Source organism: Oryzias latipes, chromosome 17 (assembly GCF_053564925.1).
Source record: "Oryzias latipes strain Hd-rR chromosome 17, Olatipes_Hd-rR_3.1".
NCBI classification, from domain to species: Eukaryota; Metazoa; Chordata; class Actinopteri; order Beloniformes; family Adrianichthyidae; genus Oryzias; species Oryzias latipes.
Window position 1 is genome coordinate 16,496,376 of NC_136253.1, and position 27,440 is coordinate 16,523,815.

At 45.5% G+C, this 27,440-nt stretch overlaps 2 protein-coding genes and 2 long non-coding RNA genes across 23 annotated transcripts in view; 2 read left to right on the forward strand and 2 right to left on the reverse strand.

Annotated features, from left to right (window-relative positions):
- Positions 1-2,454: 2,454 nt before the first annotated feature.
- Positions 2,455-17,704, reverse strand: smg7 (SMG7 nonsense mediated mRNA decay factor). Of its 4 annotated transcripts, none has more exons than XM_023965205.2 (23): positions 17,564-17,704; positions 16,994-17,025; positions 14,868-14,985; positions 14,645-14,777; positions 14,389-14,560; positions 13,395-13,466; positions 11,190-11,340; positions 10,980-11,115; positions 8,957-9,113; positions 8,731-8,890; positions 8,590-8,660; positions 7,692-7,752; positions 7,486-7,605; positions 6,996-7,407; positions 6,782-6,923; positions 5,882-6,225; positions 5,505-5,804; positions 5,185-5,334; positions 4,834-4,917; positions 4,605-4,746; positions 4,347-4,517; positions 4,114-4,271; positions 2,455-4,026 (listed from the first exon to the last, which is right to left on the reverse strand). In XM_023965205.2, the coding sequence occupies exons 1-23, from the start codon at positions 17,587-17,589 to the stop codon at positions 3,913-3,915; spliced, it is 3,426 nt and encodes a 1,141-aa protein (XP_023820973.1). In that variant the 5' UTR covers positions 17,590-17,704; the 3' UTR covers positions 2,455-3,912. The 4 variants fall into 4 exon arrangements, with proteins under 4 accessions (XP_023820973.1, XP_078790813.1, XP_023820975.1 ...); XM_078934687.1 differs by lacking the exon at positions 17,564-17,704 and adding an exon at positions 17,340-17,479; XM_023965207.2 differs by lacking the exon at positions 5,185-5,334.
- Positions 17,599-27,029, forward strand: LOC144986750 (uncharacterized). The gene is made up of 3 exons (XR_013650607.1): positions 17,599-17,740; positions 23,716-23,789; positions 26,893-27,029. It is a non-coding gene; the product is annotated as an uncharacterized LOC144986750 (long non-coding RNA).
- LOC144986749 (uncharacterized) lies at positions 18,534-22,286 on the forward strand. 3 transcript variants are annotated; one of them, XR_013650606.1, is made up of 6 exons: positions 18,534-18,702; positions 19,990-20,081; positions 20,427-20,538; positions 20,647-20,741; positions 20,826-20,910; positions 21,850-22,020. It is a non-coding gene; the product is annotated as an uncharacterized LOC144986749 (long non-coding RNA). The 3 variants fall into 3 exon arrangements; XR_013650605.1 differs by having other exon boundaries at positions 18,535-18,702; positions 20,811-20,910; XR_013650604.1 differs by having other exon boundaries at positions 18,543-18,702; positions 20,647-20,910; positions 21,850-22,286.
- rasal2 (RAS protein activator like 2) overlaps positions 26,024-27,440 on the reverse strand; it is a 52,400-nt gene continuing 50,983 nt past the window's right edge. For all 15 annotated transcript variants that reach the window (XM_078934680.1, XM_078934681.1, XM_023965211.2 and 12 more), the window contains one exon: positions 26,024-26,519. In XM_078934680.1, the coding sequence (XP_078790806.1) occupies positions 26,352-26,519 (168 nt within the window). In that variant the 3' untranslated portion in view covers positions 26,024-26,351. The remainder of the gene's footprint in view (positions 26,520-27,440) is intronic.

Below are 27,440 nucleotides of genomic sequence, written 5' to 3' on the forward strand. Positions count from 1 at the left end.
CGTCCCTCTGATGTATTCGTTCCTTATCCTGTCTAACCTGGTCACTCCTAAGGAGAACCTCAACATCTTCATCTCTGCTACCTCCATATCAGCCTCTTGTCTCTGTCTCACTGCTACCGTCTCTAACCCATAGAGCAGAGCTGGTCTCACCACTGTCTTGTACACCTTTCCTTTGAGTCTTGCTGGCACTCTTCTGTCACACAACACTCCTGACACTTTCCTCCAACCGCTCCAACCTGCCTGCACTCGCCTCTTCACCTCTTTTCCACAATCCCCATCACACTGAACTGTTGACCCCAAGTACTTAAACTCCTGCACCTTCTTCACCTCAGCCCCCTGTAACCTAACGCTTCTACCTTGATCCCTCTCGTTCAGACACATGTATTCTGTCTTACTACGACTGACCTTCATGCCTCTTCTTTCCAGAGCAAACCTCCACCTCTCTAGCTGTTCCTCCACCTGCTCTCTACTCTCACTGCAAATTACAATGTCATCCGCAAACATCATTGTCCAGGGAGATTCCTGTCTTACCTCATCTGTCAGCCTGTCCATCAGCATAGCAAACAAAAAAGGACTCAAAGCTGATCCTTGGTGTAGTCCCACCTCCACCTTGAACTCCTCTGTCTGACCTACAGCACATCTCACCACCGTCATACTTCTCTCATACATGTCCTGAATTACTCTGACATACTTCTCTGCCACTCCAGACGACCTCATACAGTACCACAGCTCCTCCCTCGGCACCCTGTCATACGCCTTCTCTAAATCTACGAACACACAATGCAGCTCCTTCTGACCTTCTCTGTACTTTTCCATCAACATTCTCAAAGCAAAAATGGCATCAGTGGTGCTCTTACGGGGCATGAAACCATTCTGCTGCTCACAAATCTCCACCTTCTTCCTAAGCCTGGCTTCCACTACTCTTTCCCACAGCTTCATTGTGTGGCTCATCAACTTTATTCCTCTATAGTTGCTGCAGTTCTGCGTGTCACCCTTGTTCTTAAAGATCGGGACCAGAACGCTTCTCCTCCATTCCTCTGGCATCTTCTCACTCTCTAGAATCCTATTGAACAACCTCGTTAGAAATTCCACTGCTGTCTCTCCTAAGCGCTTCCATACCTCCACAGGTACGTCATCAGGACCAACGGCCTTTCCGCTCTTCATCCTTTTCAGAGCCTTCCTAACCTCATCCTTTCCAATCTCTGCTACTTCCTGCTCCACAACAACCACATCTTCCTCCCTTCTTTCCCTGTCATTTTCCACGTTCATCAGCTCCTCAAAATACTCCTTCCATCTTTTCTGTACACTCTCTTGGGTTGTTAGCACCTTTCCATCTCTGTCCTTAATCACCCTTATCTGTTGCACGTCCTTCCCATCTCTGTCTCTCTGTCTGGCTAGCCTGTACAAGTCCTTTTCTCCTTCCTTTGTGTCTAACCTGTCATATAGCTCATCGTAAGCTTTCTGTTTGGCCTTTGCCACCTCTCTTTTCACTCTACGCTGCGCTTCCTTGTACTCCTGTCTACCTTCCTCAGTCCTTTCTACATCCCACTTCCTTTTAGCCAACCTCTTCCTTTGGACGCAGTCCTGTACTTCCTCATTCCACCACCAAGTCTCTTTACCGTCTTTCCTCTTTCCAGATGACACACCTAGCACCTTCCTACCTGTTTCCCTGATAATCTCTGCTGTAGTTTCCCAGTCATCTGGAAGCTCATCCTGACCACCCAGGACCTGCCTCAACTTCTGCCTAAATTCCTCACAAGTTTCTTCATTCTGTAGCTTCCACCACTTGGTCTTCTTTTCTGTTTTCCCTCTCTTCTTCTTCCTGACCTCCAGAGTCATCTTACACACCACCATGCGGTGCTGTCTGGCTACACTCTCTCCTACCACCACTTTGCAGTCAATAACCTCTCTCAAATGACCTCGTCTACATAGGATGTAGTCCACCTGGGTACTCCTACCTCCACTTCTGTATGTCACTCTATGTTCCTCTCTCTTCTGGAAGTAAGTGTTGACTACAGCCATTTCCATCCTCTTCACAAAGTCCACCACCATCTGTCCCTCCAGATTCCTTTCCTTCACAATCCACCTTTGTCATGGGGTCATCTAAGATAGCACAAGGGTTAAAAGCAAAACTGTGAAATTTTCGGTTAAAAGTCTGTTTTGGTTCTGCTTTATTTTAAAAGGTTGAGTGAAACCGTCTGCTCTAAAGTCACTCGGTCTTTTTGTTTGGCTCCACACGCTTCACCCTGAAACATTCAACCCAAAAAATGTCAGAACCCAAAGAGTCCAAGACATGAGTTTGTTTTCTGATGTCACAGCGAATCACACGCCGAACAGAACCAGGAGGAACCTGAGGATTCAGTTTCCAGATGGATCCCAGTTTCCAACAGTTATTGTTGAGTTCTGCTGCAGAACCGGTCCGGTCCTGGAGGTAAAACAAAGACAACTGCTTCCTCACATTCATGAGATTTATTAGGTTTCGGATACAGCTGGTAAATGCACAGAAAAGCACAACCACGTGGAAAATATACACTCTGCCCCCCCTTCAGCGGGCCAATGAAACCGGGCTGATCTCCAGAACTGTTTCTTCAGGTGGAAAAGTGACTTCTGCTGGCTCAAACAGGAAGTAGAAGGATTGGTCACCTGTCCCAAAAGCTGCACTCTGATTGGTTCTCAACAAACAGGAACGCTGAACGCTTGACACACCCCGAAACCCCGCCCCTCGCACACCTCCAGCATCAGTGAGCAGGTAAACATGATCTGCCTCCTTAAAACACAGAAACAAGGATTTGAAGGTTGAAAACAAGCAAGGAGTCTCTGAAGTCTGAAAGGACCGGCTCTGCATGAGCAGCAGCTCCAGAACTCGGACCACATGCAGCCACACAGAACCGCTGGGCGCTCCGGATCCTCCTTCCCGCCTCGACCCATCAGCTTTCCCTGGACCGACTTCAGCCGCCGTCAGTGGACAGAAGTGAGGAAGCTGCCGCCGACACGCAGCACAAACACTCATCTACATTTCACGAAAGGCGGAGCCACCAACCGGCGCCAGAGTTGCAGCGAACACAAACAGAGAGCGTAAATGCAGGTTAGCTAAATGGGCGGGGTTATGACTTTCTTTTTTTTCTCGTTAGTAACAAGAAGACATAGAAGAGAAGCCTAGAAGCTAAAATCGCTATGAACAAATCACATTTCTCTTTTTTAATGGAGAATCTGCAACCTCTTGAACCTACGCGCTACAGCTAAGATTGACAGTTTTTGAGTCCCCCCCCTTCCCCTCCCCGCCTTAGTGAAGGCCGAGCTCTTTCTTAGTAAATGTGTCGGAGTGAGCAACACCGCCTTCTTCCAGCTCAGCAACACCAAACCTGTCTCCATCCTCCAAAGAAATAATGTTGTAAAAGTCCGGCCTGTTTTTTTTTCCACCTCCCCCTGAACCTGACCTCCACGTGGTCCTCGCCCTCCCACAGTGACTCTGCTTCAGGCTGCACAACGAGGCGCCAAAAACCTGCGCTCCTCAAAGCTGAGCATACGTCGCCTTCTGGGATCTTCTAAAAAGAGGCGGCTGATAAAATCAAGGGGGGGGGGGGCCGACCTGGTGAGGGGGGGCTGTCCAGTTGGAGAGGGGGTGTCCCTCAAAGTTAAGATTTCCGCAAGTTGAAGGAAACCCCAGCGAAAGGTATCCCTGCGCCCTCCAGTCCGGGAGGGGCGCCACTGCTCCTCAACGGCTGAGGGCGGTGTGGGTGGTGACTCAGCTGTGTTGGGGGGGGGTCGTTGCCTCCCCAGCTTCACCATTTTCAGGTTTAATTTCCCACTTTATTTGGAGCTCATCTACAAACTTCACGTCGTGTCACGCCCCCCTGTTTCTCCTGGTGGTGAACTGATCACATCTGGACAAAGCGCCGCACAGCGCCAGCTTCAGTGGGGGGGGTTCATGGCGCCGTGACCCCGCTGTTGCTTCTGCTTCTGCTGCAGGAGGAGCTGCTCCAGCGCCGACGGGCCCGGCTGCATCATGGAGCTCGACCAGATGGACTGCGGGGTAACAGTAAAGGTTAGTGTTGTGACGGCCCCCCCCCGATGAGACCCACAGCAGGGACACCCATCTGTGCCCCCACCAACCTTCAAGCTGTCCAGCAACACAGTGGAGGACGACTCTTCCATTGGAGTCTCCTGATTGGTCCAGGAGCCCGTAGACCCGCCCTGATGCCAGGTGGTGTCGGGCAACGTGGAGGGGGGGGCAGTCGGCAAGTAGTCCAAGCCGAAGCCGCTTACACCTCCTGAAGGATAGAAGGAGCTCATTATCCATGAGCCCCCCCCAGCAGGAGCTCAGATGCTTCCAACGCCACACTCACCGCTCTTTTCGGCCTTCCAGCGGTCTGCACCCCTGCGGTCCCGGCTGTCTGGAGTACCAATGGGCCCAAAGTTGGAGAAGGGCACGCCCCCATGGCTGTGAGTAGGGGGGGACGAGGGCAGGCTGCTGGGGTTGGAGGAGTGGGGGGACTGACTGGCGGGGGTGGAGTGATCTGCCAATCAGAGAGAAGCGTGCAATTAAAAAAAAAAAAAGAAACGCTCCACAGCGCCATCAATGAGCCCCTTACAGGTGACCATACCTGAACTGGCAGGAAGGGAGGGGGACCACGGCGTGCCCTCAAACAGGGAGTACAGGGACGGCTCCTGCTGCACCTCCGGCTTGGAGCTGGGGGGCAGGTTTTTGCCATAGAACTGACTGAAGATGCTTTTCTGATTGAACTCCTGAAACCACAGAGCCAGGTGTTCATCTGTCAATCAAGCAGGAAAAGGCTGCGCTGCTTTTCACCTCTCACTCCTGGGGGGCCTCACCTGCATGGGAAAGCCTGGGATTGGCAGCAGGGAAGAAGACTGGCTGCTGGGCTCTGGGCCGCTCTCCATCCTGCTCTGGTTTGACTGTAAACGAGCACAGCAGAGGTCAGAACAACCCCCCCACTTCAAAACAGTTCTAACATCCTGGACCCGACAGCAAAGCCAGCATGCAAGAGCGGGATGTTTGGTGTGATCCGGGGAATGTTTGCTGCCGTCTTCACAGATGTCAATCACAGGCAGACTGTCGGGGGAAGATCAGCCCTAAGTTGTGGACTCACACCAACCAACCAACCAGAACAGAGCCGCTCCACTGTGGGCGGGGCCAGGGAGGAGGACAGCAGATCTACATACAAACATGTTTGGTCCTGGAGCAGAGCTCAGAGGACCGGCCAAGGCCTGCAAGAAGTCTGGGGGCTTAGCAAAGAGCAGCTCCTCCTCCGCCTCCAAGTCTGCTAGAGTTTTTAACAGGTCGGGGGGGAGAAGAGGCGAGCTCTTGTTGTCCTAGTGAGAAATGAAGCAAGGACAGGGAGGACAGGGAGGGGGGGCAAGAGACAGAGTGAAGCCAGTAAGACGAAGGTGAAAAAGGAGGAAAGTTTTCTAGAAGCTGAGCAACAGGAAGTTACAGCACCCCCCCCCCCCCCCCCCCCCCAACCCAGGCCTCTGCAGCTCACCTCAAAGGGGGGTCCTCGAGGGCCAACCGAGGCCTCCTGGTCTGCACAGACAACCCCTGGTGGGGGTCTCTTCATCCTCATGTCACTCATCCAGGGCTCCCAGGGAAAGTCTGGCATCTTTACGTCAGAGAACTTGTTGTCCACGCTGGAGAGCTGTGGGGGGGGCTCAAACAGCTTCAGGGACTCCTGGTGCGGCATGAAGAAGGGGGGCTGCTGCTTCGGGGACACCTGCATGGGGGGCATCTTCTGCAGGGCGGCCTGGCTCCACATCTTAGTGGGCTGATCCTGAACCTGCATGAACTGCTCAGAGAAAACAACCATGTCAATCCTTGCACTGGGAGGTGGGGGTTCTGCCGCGGAAGGGGGGGGGGTCAGACCTGCTGGAGTCCTGGATGGTGAGGGGGGCTCTTCCCCAGCCCCACCTGATGCACCGGCTTGGTGGGTGACTGCTGCTGGCTCATGGCCTGAACCTGGAGCTGCAAGGCCTGCTGGGATGTGGGGGGTCCCGGGGTCATGGGGCCTGGCCCTGAGGGCCTCTGCTGGCTGTAGGGAATGTGGGACTGCTTCCCCCCTTGAACCTGAGCTCCCGCCTGGCTGTGGACGGCCTGCTGGAGAAAGTTTCCGGGAACAGAGACTCCAGGAGAGAAGGTGAATCCTGGACTGACCTGGAGCCCCGGGAACGCCACTGGGGGGGGAATGACGTAAGCGGAGGGCGGGAAACCTGAGAAGAACAAAGCAGAGGGGACTGTGAATGCATGCAAATGGGTTAGCAGCTTTAGATGGAGCATCGTTCCAGTCGTGTGCTTTATTACAGAATGTCAGGTTTCTGATTCAGTTACTCAAAGGATAAAATCATGATAACGATTCTTTATAAATCAGACATTGTGAATCTCTGGATTTTTTCCCCCTCATTTTGTCTCTCATAGCTGAGGTATAACTATGATAAAAATGACAGGCCTCTCTCATTTTTTTAAGTAGGAGAACTTGCACAAGTGGTGGCTGACTAAATGCTTTTCTGCCTCACTGTAAGTAGCGAGGCTTCAGCTAAACCAGGAGATCTATTTCAAAGCCCATATCTGCTTAATTATTAAATGAAATGGGATCTGAGACTGCAGGTGACAGAAAGAGCAAACAGCGCCACCTGCTGTTAAGTGTGAAGTGTCAGTATTAGTGGGGTGCATCAGTAAGATTCCAACCCAATGTGTCCATCATGTTTCTGGACGTCTTTCTCTGAGGACGCTCCAGGTGTGAGGTGAGGAGGCGGAGTCAGCCCCTACCTGGCCTGCTGGGCAGGGGGGGGAAGGCTCCAGGGTGGTGAATGGGGATAAACTGGGAGGAGCAGGTGGTCTGCGTTTGAGTGCCAGGAGTCTTCTTCACTTCGGAAACCGGAGTCTTCCTCAGCTCCATTTGCGCCTTCACCTGCAGTAGAGTCACTCGATCAGTGTGCGGCCCCCCCAAACAAGCAGCATCACATGACTGACTGGCCCCCACCTGTTTGCCGGCATCTGCAGGCTTGTCGAGAGGGCTCTTCTTCACCTCGCTCTTCCTCTTGCCGTCCCTCTTTGGCTCTACTTTCCCAGCGTTCCCCTTCAGGAAGTCCCGGCGCTCTTTGCTGGCGTCCTTCAGCACTGGGGTTCTAGCGGGCTCGCGGCTCTGATCTCTGGGTTTAATGTTCTCCTTGAAGGTGACCACAGGCCGCTCGCCGCCATCCGACCACGAGCTCTGCGTCTTCCCGGCAGACAGCACCGACTTCAGGCCTGAGTTTCCGCCGTCATTTTGCTCGCCGTTGGACGACTCCTGCAGCACCGGCACCTCCTTCTCCTGCGGCTCCTCGATGGCCTGCTCCGGAATATCAGTCAGGAAGACAAGGAGGCCATCTTCACTCACGTGGCACTGCATCAGCCTGCAGAGAGGAGGCGAATGAGGAGGAGCTTGAGGAGGCAGTAAACTGAACACCCCCCCTCAGAGGAAGGATTCTCACCCTGGCTGGGTGTCACACACCCACTTTCCCAGACTGGCGAGCCGCTGGTGCCGGGCGTGGACCGGCAGCCCGTCCCTGTCCACCAGGATACCCTGATGGCCTTTAGAGAAGTCCAAACACCTGGAACACACGAACAAGCCTCAGCATCCATGTGGAATGGAGGCTTCCCTATCTGCTGGCCTCAGCGAGGAAGAGGAGGGTGGTACCTGAGAGCGGGCCGCAGAGCCAGGAAACCCTGCAGCTCAAACTCCTCTGGCAGGGGCGCAGCTGTGAAAAAAACAAACATCCTCAGCGTCAAGTCAACCTGAGATTGTGCAGGAACTGGTTCTGGCAGAGAAAAACCAGACCTAATCCTCCTTTTTGCTGATATCCTATAGAGATCCTGGGAGTCAGAACATCCGTTTGTGCCTTTGTGGAATTGGAGACAAGATCTTCTGGGAACCTCTGAGATATAAATTTTGATGCCTGCTTACAGTTTGTGGATCTTTGTCAGGAGGATGAGCAGCATAATGGGGCACAGTATATAAAAAGACTTGGTGTCCTATAATAGCAGCCGGGCACAAACTGCAACTATTCATTTCTCCTTCATGATCAATTTGTAAACAGTTGTCACTTCCATGACAGAAAGGAGGACGGCATGCATGCAACACTACTAAGTCAGAGTCCCTGATTGGTTGAGCTGGTTTCTCTTTCAACGCGGTTTCAGTGATCCAGTGTTTTGTACGTAGTGCTCAAAAACTGTCATAAAAATAATGCCAGAATTTGGACACCAAAATGCACATTTACGCATGTTTACATGGACTTTTCATTGGAGGAGGCAGCTGTTAACGTAGCTTAAGGCTATGGTTCCTGGTCAGGAATGAGACCCCCCCCCCTCCCCAGGTGAAATGGTCTGCTCGGAATGAGGAGTGGAGCTTTAGGTTGAACGGTTGAATATCTCGAGTGATGTGGACTTTTAGCTTTTTGTAAAAAAAGGCAGAGCTGACTGTGAAGACAAAGCTCATTATCATTCTGTCAACCCCTCCTCCTGACCCTGATGAAAGGCTGAAAGCTCTCCAGAGAACCTGTGAGATTAAAGACGGAGCCACAGGAGCTCTGTCCTACCTGAGGAGCAGGACAGGTCCTCCTCTCTGGGCTGGAAGCTGTTGAGGATGGACACCAGCCAAGCCCAGATACTGAGAGGGAGGGAGGAGGTAAATACTCAGCAGAGAAGGACATTTCCGTGTGAGCGAAGGAGGAACTTACTGCTGCCTCTGCTCCACAGCGGACTCCTGGAAGACGCTGGGCCTCAACCGGAGCCAGTCCAAAGACAACTTGATGGCCGGCAGAGGACACTCGCCCATGATCTCCTCGTCCTGGTTCTTGTTGAGCAGAACCCGGCTGCACATCAGGCCCAGGAAGGACACTGAGGAGACAAAAATAACTGATGGACTGCACTCAGACCTTTAAAGGAGAAGGTCTGCAGTCTTACTGAAGAGGCCGAGCAGCTGGAACCAGCAGGTCTGCTGCTCGCAGCTGAAGCTGCGCTCATCCGCCGTCAGGTCTCTGAGGTGATGCAGCTCAAACAGGTTGATGACGCTGATGTGGACAAGCTGCTGGGAGCTGAAGGCTTTCTGCAGGATCAGCCGCTGCACACAGAGCCATAAAGCGCTCAGAGACGGCCAGCAGAGGGAGCCACTTTCACAGGCCATACATCAATCTGAGTTCAATGAAGACTTTTGACCACCTTTAGAATTGTTTTAAATCAATGTAACACTGAGTTACAAGCATTGATCATCTTAAAAAGCCCAACAACACAGATTTAGAGACTCAATTATAGTGACATGTAGTTTAGATCATTCATATTGATACAATCCATGGAGTTGCAAAAATTCAGGTCTTCCACCTTTGTTCCTGAACTGAATTTGATGCTTGACGCTCGTTTAAAAAGGTTTTCATAAACCTGACACTACGACCACATGTGGGAGGAGCTACTGTTAGCCTCATCAGTACATGGAACCATTGACTGTGTCTCATTTACGATGCACAGAAGGAAAGGCTGATGTTAAGAGATAAAGTTTGTTGTTGTTTTTTTGAAGAGCTCTGCAAAAGCTTCAGTAATCACGTCTCTACGTCCGGGTTGATGAGAGACTCTCCCAGTACGGTGAGCTTCATCCCTGCTGCACGAGCTGTGTCTGAATGACAGACACTGTCAGCCGCACTTCCGTGTCTCTGTAACACACTGACTGTCCTCGTAGTCCGCGGAGGGAGAAAAGAAGAATACCACTTTTTATGGCCTCAATGCAAAAGAGAAAAATATGGTAAAGCTCTGGAGGAGAACGATCTGATTCTCCTCCATGTTGGTTTTAGACTCCACCTGCTGATCAACAGGTCACAAAACTGAGTTCCTGATTGGTTGACAGGATGTAAATTTTTTACCAAATTTCAGATATTTGACCTCGCGCGGCAGCCAAATAGACGTCATGACCTCTGATCTGAGTTACAGTGACCTAACACTGAAAATCATCACCCACCACCACCACCTCCATGGGTTGCACGTCGAGGCTTTACAAATTGAAATTGGGAATTTTTGCTGGCACAACTTTGAATCTGTTAAAAATGACTGATGGATCAAAATAAAATAAAAAAACTTGTGCCAAAAAGGTGTGTTGCCTACGCCATATTGGCTGGAAGCATTATAGAGAATTGAACAGGAATCTGATGGAAACTATAGTTAATGAATTCCTGTTAAAACTGCTGGCTGTCTTCATACAGACGATGGAAAAAGGATGAAGAGATAATGATGTGGTTCTTCAGCAGATCATTGTAGGAGGAATCAGTGGACTGCAGCAGCTACACGTTGGGCCATCAGCTGATTTTGCTGCAGTTTTTTCTTTTTTACTGCATGAAGGTTGACTGACATGGAGGTTTATGTGCTGATTGGACGAAGGGGTCGTATCCTATTCAACACGAGTTTGTATCTCCCTTTTCACAGTGATGATCTTGTCTGCAGAGTTTTTATCAGCAGTCTTTTCTAAACAACTGTCCCTCAGAAGAACACACCCGTGTGCAAGTCTGCTTCAGTGAAGAAGAGTAACAGGGAATGTGAACGGCATCAAAACATTAGGACGCAGAGGTCGTTCAGGTTCTTTAAGCCTTCAGATCCTCACCTGTGCAGCGTGACGGTATAAATGTCAGGTGCTTGGATAGGATTACAGACTCTAACAGCTCCAAGAACATTAAGCAAGAGTCCAGGTGCATGAACCTTTTCTGTGTCAAGACTCCTGTATTTATCTTTTGAGCGAAATCACCATATCTGAGTAGTTTACTGACATGAGGCTTCACTTACACTACTGTAGGAAAAGCAAAGCTCCGTGATTAAATAGTGTCAGTGTGAACCCTCTATATGACCTTATTTGCCAAATAATCTAAATTTACATTAAAACAAAACTACTGTCAGAAAGAAATCCCAGTTAAAATGTAAAAACCGTAAATGTAACCTGTAGACTTCCTACCTGGAACTGCTCCTCCAGTTTCTGCCTCAGAGCGTCCAGCTGCTCCACGCTCCGGGTCAGGTACACGTGACCGTGGAACTTGATGAAGGCCTTGATGAAGTCGGACACGCTCCACTTGGACTTCAGCTCGTCGCGACTGCAGAAGAGGAAGAATTTCTAACTCTCAGGCTCCTCATCAAACTGACCTGAACCCTCGTGGGGAGCGGTTACCTCTCCAGGGCCTTGGACAGCGCCTTCTGCAGGTTGGTGGAGGCGGCCGGGAAGGGAAACTTGACAGCGATGCTGCGGCAGTAGTAGAAGATGGTGGTGAGGTGGTCTCCTTTGGAGGAGGCCAGGATGGCCAGCTGGTTGTAGGGCTGACCTGCAAGACACACAGGCAGGGTCTAAAGTTAGCACTCAGCGTTAGAGGGCGACTCGCCACACGCTGCGTAAATATTTGCGTCAATTTAGTCATGTTCATTAGCCCTTCTTCAGGTGAACTGTTTTCATGCTCCTCCTCTGCTGTTAGCGTTAAAGGCTGGTAAAAAGAGATATATATATATATATATATATATATATATATATATATATATTATTTTTTATCAATTCATTTCAAATTTGTTGTTTTAGTAGATTTAGTTTTGGGAAAATCAGGATTTTACTTTCCCATCACTCCGCTTTCTAGGGTTTCCGTTGTTGGGAGTAAGGTTAGCCCGCCCGCCTCTCGCTACAATCAGACATGAAAAAGACATCAACAAAGAGGAGCATGTTCTGCAAGGCTGAGAAATAAAAAAGGCGAGGTACACAAGTGCGTGTGACATGACAAACCTTCTCCTGTAACTTCTGTACACTTGTCTGTGTAACGTTTAGCTGATGAAGCAGCGGGACATGTGACCATTTTTACCAGGATCCAGAAGAACTGGAGGATACACCTGTTGGACTTATAGCAGCAACACAACGTTGAATAAAATGTGTTGATTTGGAGACAGCAGTGTTGTTACACACTGATGCCATGATGCTAAATGTTACGATGCTATGCTAATGAGCCGTTCCGTGTGTCCTTAATGTGCGACCGTAGTCTGGTTTAACGTACGATAGGCCTGCACAATATACCACAAATTTATGGTTATCGCGATATCCAGCTGTGATATATGCATATCGCAAAAGACAGCGAAAATTGCAATAAATGGTTACCTTAAATGTGCTAAAACAATCTTATGGCAGCTTGAAGCATTTAACGAATCAAATAAATACATGTATGCATTTAACCAATCAGATGGAGCCCTTTTATGTTAGATGTTTGCCTCCTATGTAGACCAGGGTCATTTGGATTATAATTTTTAAACTGTTGCAATGAAACAGGAATGATGTTTTTGGTTGTTTAGCTATTTGTTTAAATACCGCAAATTATATGGCCATCGCGATATTGATCACTAATATGGCATATCCGGAGTTTTCCTTTAGTTGGCCCTAAATGTCTGACCGTTTTTTCACAAATCAAACAATAAGACGTGTCGGAAAAAATACAGCTAAATTCATTAATATCATATTTAAAAAAAAAAACTTTTTAAAACATTTTCTAAATATAACAACAGATGTGAATCCACTTTTGTATGCAACTTCATTAGCATGCTGAAGAAAGCAGAGCCCCCCCCCTCATGTCAGCGCAGCATTTTCACAGTCAATGACATCATGACAAGAATCCAAAACATTATAAAGTTATCAGGCTGGTTCTGTTATGGTTTAATATCAAATGTAATCACCTGGAGGCAGAATTAGGAATAAAGGGCATTTTCTGCCCATCTGCCCCCCTCTAGTAAATCTGTTTTCTCAGCGTGTTTTGATTTGACATGACAGTTAGAAGACGTCCTTGATGTGTTCATACCATTTCTGAATTTGTTTTTTGCGGTTTCATTTTTGTAAATAATGTAATGAATCTTCATAAATTTCAGCTGGTTTGGACTGCAGGTGACTGACACTTCTCTTTTCATGGGGAGGGGGGGTACATGGGGCTTTTTTCAGCACAGTGCTGTGCTGCTGCACTAAAGAAACAAAAAAAAAACGTATTTGTGATAAAAAAAATAATGTTTGCGGTGTGAAAATGCCAAAAGTAGAGAGAAAATATACCGATTAGAAATCAATGGAAAAGGTTTTTTTTCTTAAATGTTTTTTTTAAGGTTGTGTTTGAATTCTGCCATGACTTACTCTCTGTTTGCATTCAACATATCGGTTTATAATGCAGAACACCTCAGGTTTTTCTGTGGAAAATAGTATAGTCATTTGGCTGTTAGAAGATATGTTTGGCCTGTCGATTGTTTTTAATCAACCGTCCAACTTGACTGGCGAGTCAAAAATGAATTCTCGCCCACTGCACACAGAAGGAGCATAAACATGGCCGCTGCTCTGCTCGGCGCCATCACGGAGGCTCTGACTCACCGTTTGAAGGAACCAGCTGAGCGGCATGACGGTAGTACGACTCCGCCTGGCTGGTCTGGTTCCGATAACGCGCTGAAACAGAAGAGGTCAGAGGTCAGCTGAAGCTTAAAACCCGGGTTTACTTCTCTCCCTAAAACAAATTTCAAAATAAAGTTCTTGTTTCATCACTGCTGCAAGAAGGGGGGTGGGGGGCTACTCAGGGAGACAAACAAACAAACATTACTCATTTAATAATAATAATAATAATAATGGATTAGATTTAGCTCCGCTTTTTAAGTCACTCAAAGCGCTTACAGTGTGTCCATTATTCATTCATACTTGGTGACGGTAACTACTGATGTGGCCACAGCTGCCCTGGGGCAGACTGATAGAGGCGTGGCTGCTAGTTCGCGCCTACGGCCCCTCTGACCATCACCGGGACATTTACACACCAGTGGAGCCACAATGGAGGCAAGGAGGGTGAAGTGTCTTGCCCAAGGACACAACGATAGTTGGCTGGGGGGAGCGGGGATCAAACCGGCGACCCTTCGATCATTGGACGACCTACTGAACCGCCTGAGCCACTGCTTCATTTAATGTTCGTTTTAGTTCTTTTAGACAGATTTTTGTCATTATTTTAATAATTTACATATGGAAGAGCATCTCTTTATTTGTCAGTATTTTCCTTTGAATATTTTTAAAGCAGTTGCATCACATCTTTGCTGATTCCTGATCTTCTGGCTTCTTTCCTGACTTTCCCATGAAGCTCTGCCTCCTTCACATCCTGTTAGGATCAGGATCCTGCTGCAGCTTCAGGAGAATCTAAGAGGTCATCTGGACTCAGACATGAACATCTGCTGCTCTCACTGCAGCTGGAAGCTCCTGCTGCATGAACTGGACAGCTGTGACATGGGGGGGGGGGGGCTGTATCTGCTGCCACTCAATGGTGCTATAAGGACTAAGAGACATACAATAGTAATTATGAGGCCCCGCTCAAAGATGATCAGCCCCTCACCGATGTCTCCAAGGTGCACCAGGCAGTGCTGGCAGATGTAGGAGCAGGAGCTGGGCTGGGGGGTGACGATGGCGCCGCCGCTGCCTTGCTTGTTGCTGATGATGCCGAGCTGGGATGAGCGAACCCGGCAGGGCAGGTCCACGTTAAAGACCGTGCAGAGCTCCTGCAGCAGCTGGAAGCAGAGCATCCTGGTCACTCACAGACCCGGGACACAGCAGCTGCACAAGGGGGGGGGGGAGAAGAGGGTGGAAGGTACCTGAGTGTAGAAGCCACTGGCTGCTTCCAGAAACAGGGACAGGTTGGCCTGGACCTCGCTGCGGTTGGGGTTGGCCCGGTTCTTGGCCTGGCTCTGCAGTGTGGTGATCTGGTTCTTGAAGGCATGGTTCCAGCTGCACATACACAGACAACGGGATAAAGCAGGGGGGCTGACTGACGTGCGCGCTGCTGCAGCGAGAGCATTGGGGGGTGGGGCCGCTTACAGGTCCTGCTCCACCTTCTTGTCCAGAGCGTACTCCAGGTCTGTGACCAGCATCTTCTGGTACAGATCCTGCAGGGCCTGGCGGGACGTCCACACCTCTGCGGCCCCCAGCTTTGAGTCTGAACACACACAGACGGACACAGATTCACCACAGGTCCTGAGGAAAACCCTCGGAAAATCCCCACATTTGTTGTAGAGATTCAACAGATAAACAAAAAACAAGAAGATTCAAATAAAAACAAAACACAGCAACAGTGTGTGGAAACAACAGATAGCTGCATTTTCATGACCATGAGGAACATAAACAAAGCTGCTGCAGAACATCTTCATCATTTACAGACTAGGACTAAAGGAAAAACTACATTCACACACTTTTTCCTGTCAATGTCAAGACATGAGTCCACAACAGAATCCATTTAAAATACTGCAGCAGCAAAGTGACACGGGGGCAGAAATGTCTGTTCAAATGAATTCTAGAGGGAAATCCATGTTTTTGAGGAAACTAGAAAGAAGACCAAAAGCAGCTTAATATGAAAATGACATATGAAAAAACACATAACCTTAAATGTCAACGACAGCGCTGCACAATATGAGGAAAACTCGGGATATGCCATATTAGTGATCAATATTGCGATGGCGATATAATTTGCGGTATTTAAACAAAGAGCAAAACAACCAAAAACATCATTTCCATTTCATCGCCACAGTTTCAAACTTATAATCCAAATGACCCTGGTCTACATAGGAGGTGAACATCTAACATAAAAGGGCTCCATCTGATTGGTTAAATGCATACATGTATTTATTTGATTCGTTAAATATTTCAAGTTGCCATAAGATTGTTTTAGCACATTTAAGGTAACCATATATTGCAATTGTCGCTGTCTTTTGCGATATGCATATATTACACAGCTTGATGTTGTGATAACCATAAATTTGCCGTTTATTGTGCAGGCCTAGTCAACGATGAATGCTCTGTGATGAAATACGATCAAGACTTTCTCCGACACAAAAAATGGCAAAGAAGAATATTTATGATTAGGAAAAAACAAACAGGAATATCAGAAAAATAAAGTGAAAAACATTAAAATTTTACTATTACTTTAAGGGTTTTGTCCTTAATGTATGTTGTATTTTCTACAAGATTTATATTAAAAAACCTGATTATGTTCTGCATTTGTTCATACTGAAGTTTGTATATCTGAGTGGTGATTGGTATTTATAATTGTTTTAAATCTATAAAAACCCATTTTTAATTTCCCTGCTTGTTTTGTATTCAAAGAATAAGTCTGATGCAGACTAAATGACGCTTCATGAGTCTTTTCTGGCAGTCAAAGCTTTCAGCTTCAGGATGAAGAGTGATGATCTTTATGACACACTAAAGATCATTTGACTGTCTGAACTCTATGACAGTTTGACTATCAGCAGGTTCATGAACAGAGCTTCAGTTTTCATAGTCTTCTTCACTAACAGACAGTGTGATGAAGACGAGTGAACATTACCAAAGGGACGATTCTCTAAACACAAACGTACTTCTGTGCTTCAAGTATTTCAGAATGCATCATTTTATTGATCCCTATTCAAACCCATCTTTATTAAATGTTTGTAGAAACACAGAACCGTTTGTCAGGGGATTTTCCGAGGGGAAAAAACCAAACACGATTCACAACGATAAAGAAATGTGTTCCAATAATGAGACTTTAGGAAACATTAAATGAAATGTTTGTCAGGGTGAAACAGAGAAGATTCCAGACAAATCTTCTGATGTGAACCTGCACAAAATGTTGTTTTTCTACATCATCAATAAATCTACTGAAATGGAATCTCTCGCCTCATAAAAACACGTCTGATCATGGCTTACAGGTGAATTCTGTGAATGTGGAGCCTGAATGGAACTCAGTTATGTTCAGTAAACCTGCTGCAAGTCAGTAGTATCCAGTCCTAATTATTAGTCCATGTGACAACAAACTCGGACCAGGAACTACCCAGCTGTTTAGCCTGAACTTCTGTCATATCAGCCTGCACTCAGTCTGGATTTTAAACTTAAACAACCTTAGCTGGAAACTGGGCCCAGACGTGCGTGAGTGTGTGTGTGTTAGTGTGAGTTTGTGTGTGTGTGGGACTCACCTGTCATGTCCGCCTTCAGCGCTTCTGCCTGACTGCACCGGAAACAGAAAATCAGGTTAGACGGGACCAGCGCACGCGCGCACAACCACGTAAACAGAGCGCGTGAACGAACAGCTGACTTCAAAAGTCCGTCGCGCGGCACTTCCTCTCCGCTGTCGCGGGAGGAGGCTAACATCCAAGTCATCATTAGCTAGTGCCCGTCATGCAGCGGGTTCACACAAACAAACAGACCTAACACTAACACATCTTACCAGATATAAGCGAAACAGACATGCGCAGAAATATGCTAGCATTCTCTGTGGCACGCGGCGGCTAGAACCAGCATACCACGTCACTCACAGCTCACCTGTCCGCAAGCTCACTGTCTTATCACATTTTTGTGTAATCGAAGGCGTGCTGGCAGCGAGCGGGCCCTGTTTGTTTGTGGACAGACTGAGACTCGCGCTAAGGAGGTGGTTCCGCTTAGCTACGGCGCTAGCAAACAAACGTGCGCTCCTTCAGCACGACCAGCCGCTACGAAGGTTCCTATCGCGTGACCGCGTCCCGTGATCGAACCCGCGCCCCTCTTACCGTAAGATCTGCGCGCAGAGATTCATCCTGAACCGGAACCAGGGATTCAGGCTGAGCTGGACCCGAGGCTAACCAGCTCCCGGCGCCATGTTGTTCCTGACTGACCGCGCGGGACCGCGCGCACCGAGGGGCGGGGCTAGGATTTGGTCTGCTACGCGCATCCTGTAGTGACGTCAGGTAGGTGAAAATTTGGTTTTGTACAAAAAACAACAACTTTAACTTAAAATATTTTTCTTTCTTTGGGAATTTTCTGCTAAATAAAGTAGTTCGTGTTGAAACTGGTTTGGGGGAAAAACAGTCGGAGGAAAATAACAGAAAAATAACTGAGAACAAACCTTGGCAAATTTTCTGTATGATTTTTTTTTTTTATTATAAACTATGAGATTCTAAAACATACTTTTTTAATGGTTGCTTATACCACCAGCACCAAACTATCCTGATGAGACCTCATTTGCTTTATCACAGCGCCCCCATGCGACAGAGTAGCTAAATGGCAGGATACTCATCTATGGAGTTATTTCAGTCTCAATAATCAGAAATGCACACAACCGGTTTTACAAATACACACGCTCCGATTCACAAATGTCATTTTATGCAAACGTGAAAAATAAATTCGGAAATACACACCCTGTGTTTCACAAACACACACATTGTGTTTCACAATGCACACTAAATGTTTTACAAATGCACAATAAGTGTTTCTCACAAATGTGCACACTGTTTTTCACAAAAACATTTTAGAAATTCACAATAAATGTATCAGAAATGCAGACTAAGTGCTTCACAAACGTGATTTTTAGGTACACATGTGATGTGAACTCACAGATCATTCGAATTGCAGACTGTGCATTCAAAATCCCGTTCTCGTTTGTGAATCTCCCCGTGTGTGTGAGAGATTTTTCTACGGTGAATATTGAGACTCATCTGACGGAGCGGGTCGACTAATCTCACCATTGGCTAGTGAATCTGTCAATCAAACTAATTGGCAAAGCAGGCGGGTTCGCTTTTAGCCAATCGAATGGCCCCTTACACTCTTCACTCTCAACTGACGAGGGAGGGAGCTGTTCAACACAGCAGTTGGGAGGACGCGGGCGGCAAACATGGCGGAGAGGTCTTCTGAAAGGGATCAGTCTCAGCCCGTAAGTAATGCACTTATTTGATTATTATTCCCTCGTTGTACGTCCTGTAATGTTATTGAATACTAAGTTGAAGCGTTCTCCTTGGCCAAGTGACATGTGTGAATGCTTTATGAACATTTCAGCCGAGTCGTTTGCAGAGTACCCCCACCGCAAATTAGCTTAGCTTAGCCTGTGCGGTCATATTTTTTATGAAAGCGGGGGAGGACTTATGATGGTTTTGTCAAGTTTTATACTTGGCATACCAGCTCTTCACACAACACGAGTAACTACAACCAACCAGGGGCCTCGAAACTAGCCGGCTTTTGACTCAAATTCTGTCTGTCTGCCCTGTGAGTGTGAGGGAAGTTTAAGCTAGCGCGTCGGTTCAAGCTAGATATACAGCCAATCTGTAGGTTCTTAACATGATTCATAAGGAACTAAGGGGAAAACATGCCGGATTTACAGCAGCACAGAAAGTTTAATAAAAAGTATTGATTTGGAGACGGGGATTTGTTTAAACACTGATGCTATGCTAACTAGCTAGCTAGTTAGCTGTTCCGTGTGCTGCCTTTATGTAAACGCGATCCGGGTTAAAGTTAGACACAGTCTTTTCACAACCCAGACTTTAAGACGGGGTGGATTGTGCAACAAAGTTAATTCATATGACATTCATGAAAACTGCATTTTGTAAATATAACAGACGTGAATCCACTGTTGAATGAAAGAAGCCTCATTAAGTTTCTAACGTTAGAACCCGTATTGTGCTGAAAAGCCCTGTGAGATTGTGTCAGAGTGACAGCCACTAAATTCCCCGTATCTTTACTTCCAATGACGAAATGACAAGAATCCCAAACATTATGTTTTTAGTCTGTTTTGTAGTCGATAAGTAGTCACAGAAAGGGCGGATGGGAGAAATCAGCTGTCAACAGTGATTTGAGTAGAAGTTACTGTAAGTATTACACACAGGCTTCCTGTGATCAGTGTCTTGTCTCTGATTTTTTTTAAAGCTGTTCTTTACTACAAGCTCAAGTTATCATAGCAAGAGTGTTTTAAAAAATTCCCCTTTCTAATATTTGAAAATTATGTAATTTAATCTCAGACAGCTAAATGATCTAATCCATGTTTGTCGTGTTTTTATTTATTCTCTAGGAATTGCTGAAGTGTGACATCCTAAATACCTTTCTATTCTATTCTATTTCATATTTTATCATCCTATTGTATTACTGTTTTACCTATCAATTGGGAATTTAGCATTTTTGCCCCTGTAAATATCTGCCAGTTGAAAGTATTTGTACTTGTATTCCATAGATCTTGTACCTGAATATAGCAGAGAACAACTGTGCAGACACCCACTTGGCCTTCTTCAGTGACGCTGTGAACGTGTATGGATTACCTCTGAGGTATTCATGTTATTCATAAAGAAATATTTTATTCACATATCGGGCAGTATAAGCACTTGGTTATTTGTACAAAAATAAAATAACTTTTTTTAGACTCCTCTGAAAACAAAGGCAACTCTAAAACTCTTTCCCCTCATGAATAACATTTTACCCCCCCTTAACAGTCTCTCTCACCTCAATTTTTTCCCCAGTGATACATGTAACCCACTCCTGCAATTTGTCTAACCTAGAAATTCTACTTATTGGCAACATACATAAGAACATTACATTTTAAATTGATGTGTACCGTATTGGCGATGCATTTGTAATTATGTGTTTGAGACACGATTTTCATGTTATTGTCAGGGTGAGAGGAGATCACGGAGGACAAAATGTGGGCATAGCTGAGTTGATGCTCACAGTACGTAGAACTGACACAAACAGCTTCATTGCAGCAAAAGTGTACACACAATCAACGGTGAGTTGAACCTAGTTTTAGACGCATTAATATAAACATAAAAGTGAATGATGTATTAAAAATAAATCTGACAATATAATATTTCTTTTTGCTTTTTTCCAAATACAGGATTGAGCTCCTCTGGTGTGATGTCTTCATGACTGTTACTGGTTTATATTACAACATCCTGCACTCTCCTGAGGACCAAGACTTGCTCAATATCGGTAACATCACGTATTCTGCTGCCACTATATTTTTCTACCACGCATTCAGGCCAGTTTGGATGTCTTTAGTGACGCGTGGGACAGCCATCCAATCAGGACGGAGCAAAGCATGACACCAAATCAGCTGTGGCAGTTGGGCTTGACCCAGAACCCTGTTTCTGATCCCCGGGTAAGTGCTTTATTTCAGTGTTTTTCAACCTTTGTTCACTTGTTCCACGGTCTGACACTGGACTCTGTGGAAAGTTACACCGCTAAAGACGAGCTTTAGCTGGTATTTTTGTTATAACTGAGCGACTTTATCAGCAGAATTAAGAACAAGGAAGGGAAAACTTTAACCACTTCTGATTGGTCAGACTGATGACATGTGATCAAGCCTTCAATAATGATTGGCGGAGACAGTTAAAGGGGCGCGACTTTTCCTTACACAGTTATAGCTGCAGCTAAATCGCGGCACCGTCAACCTTATCAAAATGTATTTTATAGAATTAAATAAACACAAAGAAAAAGTCATTTTAAGATCTTTTATATTCCTAACTACTCAGTGTTTTATCAGTGCCTGTTTGGATTAACAAAGAGCTGATTTCCTGGAGATGGGAAATGTTTTTAGATCAGTTAATGAGGACCATCTCCCACGGCACACTAGTGTGCCGCGGCACACACACTGGTTGAAAAACACTGCTTTATTTAATCTCACTGTACTGGACAACTGATTTGTGTGCAGTTCGACTAAAGTGGAAAGTATCAAGAACAGTATAATGAAATCACAATGACTACAAGGAATTTTCATCAAAAATGAATGAAAAGTATTATTGTTGTGTGGTGCAAACTATTTCCCTAAATTGTTTGGTTTTTTAAATCAAGTAGGAAGAATAGCACATCTGCAAGTTCAAAATGCATCACAATGCATGGCATTATGAGCCATCAGCTGTACTAATCTCACTACTTTGTTAAGAGTCACTTATTTGCAAATTATAAACAGTTATGGAGATATGAGGTCTGCCTGCTAGAAACAATATAAGTCATTATTAGTGGGTCTCTGTTCATACATAATCTAAAACATAAAAAAAACAGTGCTGTTCATAAACAGTATCTTTTTTTTTTTTGTCAGGGTATGCTGGTTCCAGAGAATGAATGGGAGGAGAGTGGATCCATGACTGAACCTCATCCTGGGATCAATGTCCTGGTATGGGACAGTCCCCTTTTGGGTCCACAAATGTTGGAACTGCAAGACGACATCAACCCATTGTGTAATTCAGACCGTTTGGGAGTTGACCTACATCTTTACTGTCCCGTTTGTTTAGAACTTAATTTAGGCGACATAATTACATACAGAAGAAGAGAGACTGAAGGGAGCAAGACAGAGTTCAAATAAATACTGCTGTATTGTTCAAGGGACTTCATTGTATGTAAGGATGTTATGAAAATTAGTTCCAGTTTAAATAAAATTCAAATCAGTAGAGATCCCACATTTGCTTAAATTTTGATGTTTTAATCTGTCCATGTTTTCACTGAATTTTACTCTGCAATAAAGGGTGAATGTTTGCACTTTGTTGTTCTATGACCATCTTTTGTTGTGTAGTATTTAACCAGTTATAAAACCCAGAGAGATGAGGAAACTTTTTTTAAGGGTGACCTGGCCAAGAGGTGTATATGTATATGGTTACAATATAAAATCTATGACATTTGAGTTATTAAAAAAATAAAATTAAGTTCCAGCAGAGTGACTTGGGGAGCAGGGGAGGTGTATTGGGTATCTGTGATTGACAGTGAGATGAACTTGAGGTAATGTAGTCCCACTGCGTGGTACGGAGCAAAGTGATGCCAGTTTCTCCACAAAACCTGTGGAAGTTGCAGGTTTTTCTCCTCCACCTTCATATGATCAAGACCGAAGGGGACCGTGTCTGAGTGTTGAAATGACGCTAGCATGAAAGCTAAGAGAAGGATAACGTACAAACAATCCCGAGTGAAACATTCATTTTAAATCTCATGACCAGTACAGAGTTCGATGGATTCTATGTCAACTGCATTCAACCAATGTTGCCTTGCTACCAGGTCCACTGAAAAGTTGCACAAGCCAGTAAATTTTGACAACCGAAGGCAAATAAACCGACAAGCCATGCTAAAGCTAACACGCTAACGACCGACTGGTCCAGAATCAAACATGGGCGGGGCTTTTGCCACCCGCAGAAAGCGTAGAGAAAGTGTAAGGGGCCATACAATTGGCTAAAAGCGAACCCGCCTGCTTTGCCGACGAGTTTGATTGACAGATTCACTAGCCAATGGTGAGATTAGTCGACCCGCTCCGTCAGATGAGTCTCAATATTCACCGTAGAAAAATCTCTCACACACACGGAGAGATTCACAAACGAGAACGGGATTTTGAATGCACAGTCTGCAATTCGAATGATCTGTGAGTTCACATCACATGTGTAACTAAAAATCACGTTTGTGAAGCACTTAGTCTGCATTTCTGATACATTTATTGTGAATTTCTAAAATGTTTTTGTGAAAAACAGTGTGCACATTTGTGAGAAACACTTATTGTGCATTTGTAAAACATTTAGTGTGCATTTGTGAAACACAATGTGTGTTTGTGAAACACAGGGTGTGTATTTCCGAATTTATTTTTCACGTTTGCATAAAATGACATTTGTGAATCGGAGCGTGTGTATTTGTAAAACCGGTTGTGTGTATTTCTGATTATTGAGACTGAAATAACTCCATACTCATCATACCCACCACACAAACACACACCTCTGTGCAAAAGGCACAGAAAGTCCACTTTTGGGTTGCAGCTGCTGAACAAAACACTGCATTCCTGTCTGTATGGCAGTCAGGAACTTGACCTAAAAAGAAGAGTGAGAGGGCTTGACCTGGATAACCCAGAGCGCCATCACAAACCCCAGTCTCCTATATTTGGTGCCCTCTTACAGAGTTCAAACCTGCAACTGTGTCGAATGGCCTTTTCTTTCAGATGCCGCTGTGCACCGAACCCATGACCACCGAGCTTTGGGCCGAGGACTGTTCGAGTCAGTTTGATCCCTTCAGGTGAGGTTCTTCTGGATCTAACCATCCATTTTTTTCTTATTTCAAAATTAGGTTGAATTCAAATTTGACAGAAAGGCCAAACCAAATGTGTGTAGTGTTTTGGTAACCTATCCCATAAATGAAAGAAATAAATAGGTTCCGGATGACAATGTTTTAATTTTGTTTAAAAAATAGACATTTAATATACATATTGAAGCAAATCGTTTTGGAATTTTTATTTCAAAACTGTGGCTTCTGTTCTTAATTTAGTGCCAATTGCACCAATGGGTAAAAATGTGAACTTAGAGAAATGCTGTTTTCCAACTGGAAAACACAATCAGTTTTTCAGTTGGAATGACTGGAAAACTGACTGTACGACTCAGAAAACTCAGGAAACAAAAAAAATCTTTATAGTTACAGAATATTTTTCTGAATCTAAACAAAGGTCAACGTATTTGTAGTGCTCCATCTCTTGGGAAACACCAGAATGATTAAAACATAAGGATAGTTAATCCCAGTTTAATAGTTTAATGGGCAGCATATGGTCGTAGTTTGGCCGTCTCTGGTCTCAGCTCAACAGAGAGGCATTTTGAATGCCTTGGTGGTATAAAAACAAGCTGACCTCAGAGAGATGTTGCTTTTTCCACTCATAAGAGTTTGACCCGCCCATTTCAGCTACAGCGTGACGTTTTCAATCAAATTCAACCTAAAGATTGTTTGGTGTCATTCCCATCTTTTTCAAAGTCAAGGAGTTCAAACAGAGGAACTTTGGGACAAAGACTGAAGAGCGGAAGGACTGAAAGGAGGTTCTGGATCAATCTTTAAAAAAGAATTCTGGAAGTTCATCGTTTTGTCTGGGGAGGGGCCCAGTTGGATGTAAAGAGCTGCAGCTTCCCTTTGTGGTCACCCATAGAATGAACTCAATTTTTACCCAAAAAAATAAAAAAAAACTTTCTTCTACTTACGTTTTTTTTTTGGAGGGGGGGGGGGGGGGGGGGGTATTTTTATCATCCTCCCACATTAACATTTTTCAGCAAACATCTATGAAACATTCCTCAATCACACGGTTTTGGCCTCAGCTGATGAAGTCTACGATTAAGAGGAGTTTCTGCGCGTGTCCAGCAAGGGTCATTCAAACACAGCTGTGGTTGTGACGAAGCACAAAGAACATCCAGCTGAGCCGGTTTGGATCCGTTTTTAGTCCAGCTGGAGCAGCAGATCTAAAAGAAACGTCTGAGGGTTTAGAAGCTTCAAATGCTGAAGGTCTGTTGTTTTTAAAGCTCAGAGGAGCGGCAGACATCAAGTTCATCACTCAGTTGACCAAGTCTGAGGTCAGTTACAGAGTTTAGATATAGTTTATATATAGTTACTGTTACTTAGGGTTTTAGCTTCTCTCCCTTTAGTTTATGAAAGCTAGAAAAAGCTTAATTCTTTCATAAAAACTAACAAAATCTATTTTTTTTCTCTGAAAATTAATTAGCTCCAAAGGGAGAATTGATTTACAAATTGATTAAAGACCCATTCCAATGAAAATTATGATTGTAACATGTTCTTGTGGCATTTTTCTCGTGATGGAGGACATATATAAAGAAAATGAAGATTATAATTGCATTTCTGAGTATTCCGAATCAGGAGCAGACAAAATAATGCCTTTGGAAAAAGCTTGTAGCAGCAACGTAGGAGCCACAGTCAGCAGGCCCGAGTTCCCTGCTCTGCTCCATTCTGATGCATCCACTTGTAGACAAATAGATCCATGAACGTCTTCATTTTCCTCGTCTGAGCTGACATCTGACTCAAAACTGGATAGCTGCTCCAATATTGTTCACCCTTTTTGTTGCACCAGACATGTTAGGTTGGAGATGTGAGGGGCTGTAAGCTAGAGGGAGAAAGGGTAAACATTCCCGCCCACAACTAAGAGGCAAATTTCCACTACACTACTGCTGCTCTGCAGAAACTATGTCCTAAAGAGCGACGCAGGTTTTTTGATTTTGGCTAAAAACAGCACAATGAAAATTAAAAGACCACTGGGGAGGCGTTTAAGATAGATCAAAAGATGATCAAAGTGAATACGTTAACATGGATTTGATTAAAACAATTTTTTTAAACACAGCTCTAATAAAGAAAAGCATATGCAGGAAATTCAATGCATGCATTTTTGGACATTATGAATGAAACCCCTCATCAGCTGTTTCACCAGAAAATGCTGTTTTTCCCCGGATCCGTTTCCATGGCGACAGCAGATACACGGCAGCGGCTGTGCTTTGAAGCAGCTTTATTCTGAACGTGGGACAACAGACAGGAGCAGGGGTGACCCCCTCCCATCCTATTCAGTAGGTCAGCAACAGGACGAGGAGGAATAAATAAAATCCATAAGAACTCGTCTGGAAAAGTTAAAAACAGAAGAACGTAGAACAAAGCAAAACGAACAAACAGGTTTAAAGTCTCTTAGAAAACACTTCAGTCTGTGAGTGAGCACACACACATCCCCTCTGTACACCGAAAGATTATTTACACATTTTTGTTTTTCCCGTCTCTTAAGAGTGGGAGGGGGCGGGGTCTTCCCATGTGCCATGCCCCGCCCCATCAGCAGCTGCTATTCTTGAACTCTCCATTTTCAGTGATTGATAGCTTGGTGGGGTTGCTGGGCGACAGGCCGTTTCGGATGTTGGGCGTGCTGTAACGCTCCTTCACCTGCGTCAGCGCTGCCATCAGCTGCGAGTTCGCCACGTCCAGGGAGCCTATCCGCTTCTCCTGATTGGACAAAGACGAGAGAGGGCGGGGCACAGGTTAGACTGACAGGTGTAAAGCAAAAATCAACAACAGCATAAGGAAAACTCAAACTGTCGAGTTAAAACCACACCGCCACAGTCTGGAAGGGAGCCTTTAACTAAGGGGGAAACTGAACCTTTTCCACAGGAAAATCTCTAAATGTGATGAGGAGAAGCTGTTGTGACCTTTAAGGTTTTCTCTCTTAACACCTAAAAGACCCACTGACAACAGTGTTTTTGTTGTTTTTAACATGTTATTGTAGCCTTTTTGTCATGATGGATGACATGTATAAAAAAATAAAGGTTTCTGACTATAAATCAGGAGCAGCTGAAAAAATGCTTCTTCTTTTTGACAGATAATACGCTGGGCCACAAGCTCCACTCTGCTCTTCAACAAGGAGGGAAAGGCGGGGCAGGGTCACTCCAGGCCAACGGTCCCGCCCACAACTCAGATTTCTAAAGAACTCCTGCTGCTCTGCAGAAACTATGTCCAAGAAAATGGTTTCATTTGCACCAAGATCTGTGGCTGCTTTCACTCGCTTCCATTTCAGGTGAAAAGGAAAGTTAGGAATAAGGCCAAATGAAGCGCATGAGCATTTGCCCTGTTGCACAGGAAACAATGTCCAGATTGAGTTTAATCTCTGCAGCTGTGTAGTCCCACTGCTTTCCCTGAACAGAGACCGTGCGGTTGCAGGTGGAGCATCTGCCTCTGTGGACTCACTGTTGTTGGTACGATCAGTCCAAACAGCTGCGGTTAGAAGGCTGGGGAAGCAGACGCTAAATAAACATGGAGTGTCATTTTCCGCTCTGCAAAGAGTAAACAGTCCAGCTCTGCTTTTCATGCTGAATCAAGGGAGTTGATGTTCATGGTCTTCTGTTCTGTTGGAGTGACTGTCACGACTCC

Excerpts from the sequence above, each read along its gene's own strand:
- smg7 (XM_023965205.2), bottom strand. The coding sequence starts at position 17,589 with ATGAATCTCTGCGCGCAGATCTTACG. Across the intron at positions 7,606-7,691 it reads GCTCTGCGGCCCGCTCTCAG|GTGTTTGGACTTCTCTAAAG; the intron begins GTACCACCCTCC and ends CGTGTGTTCCAG. Across the intron at positions 4,747-4,833 it reads TCCCAGGCTTTCCCATGCAG|GAGTTCAATCAGAAAAGCAT; the intron begins GTGAGGCCCCCC and ends CTGTGGTTTCAG.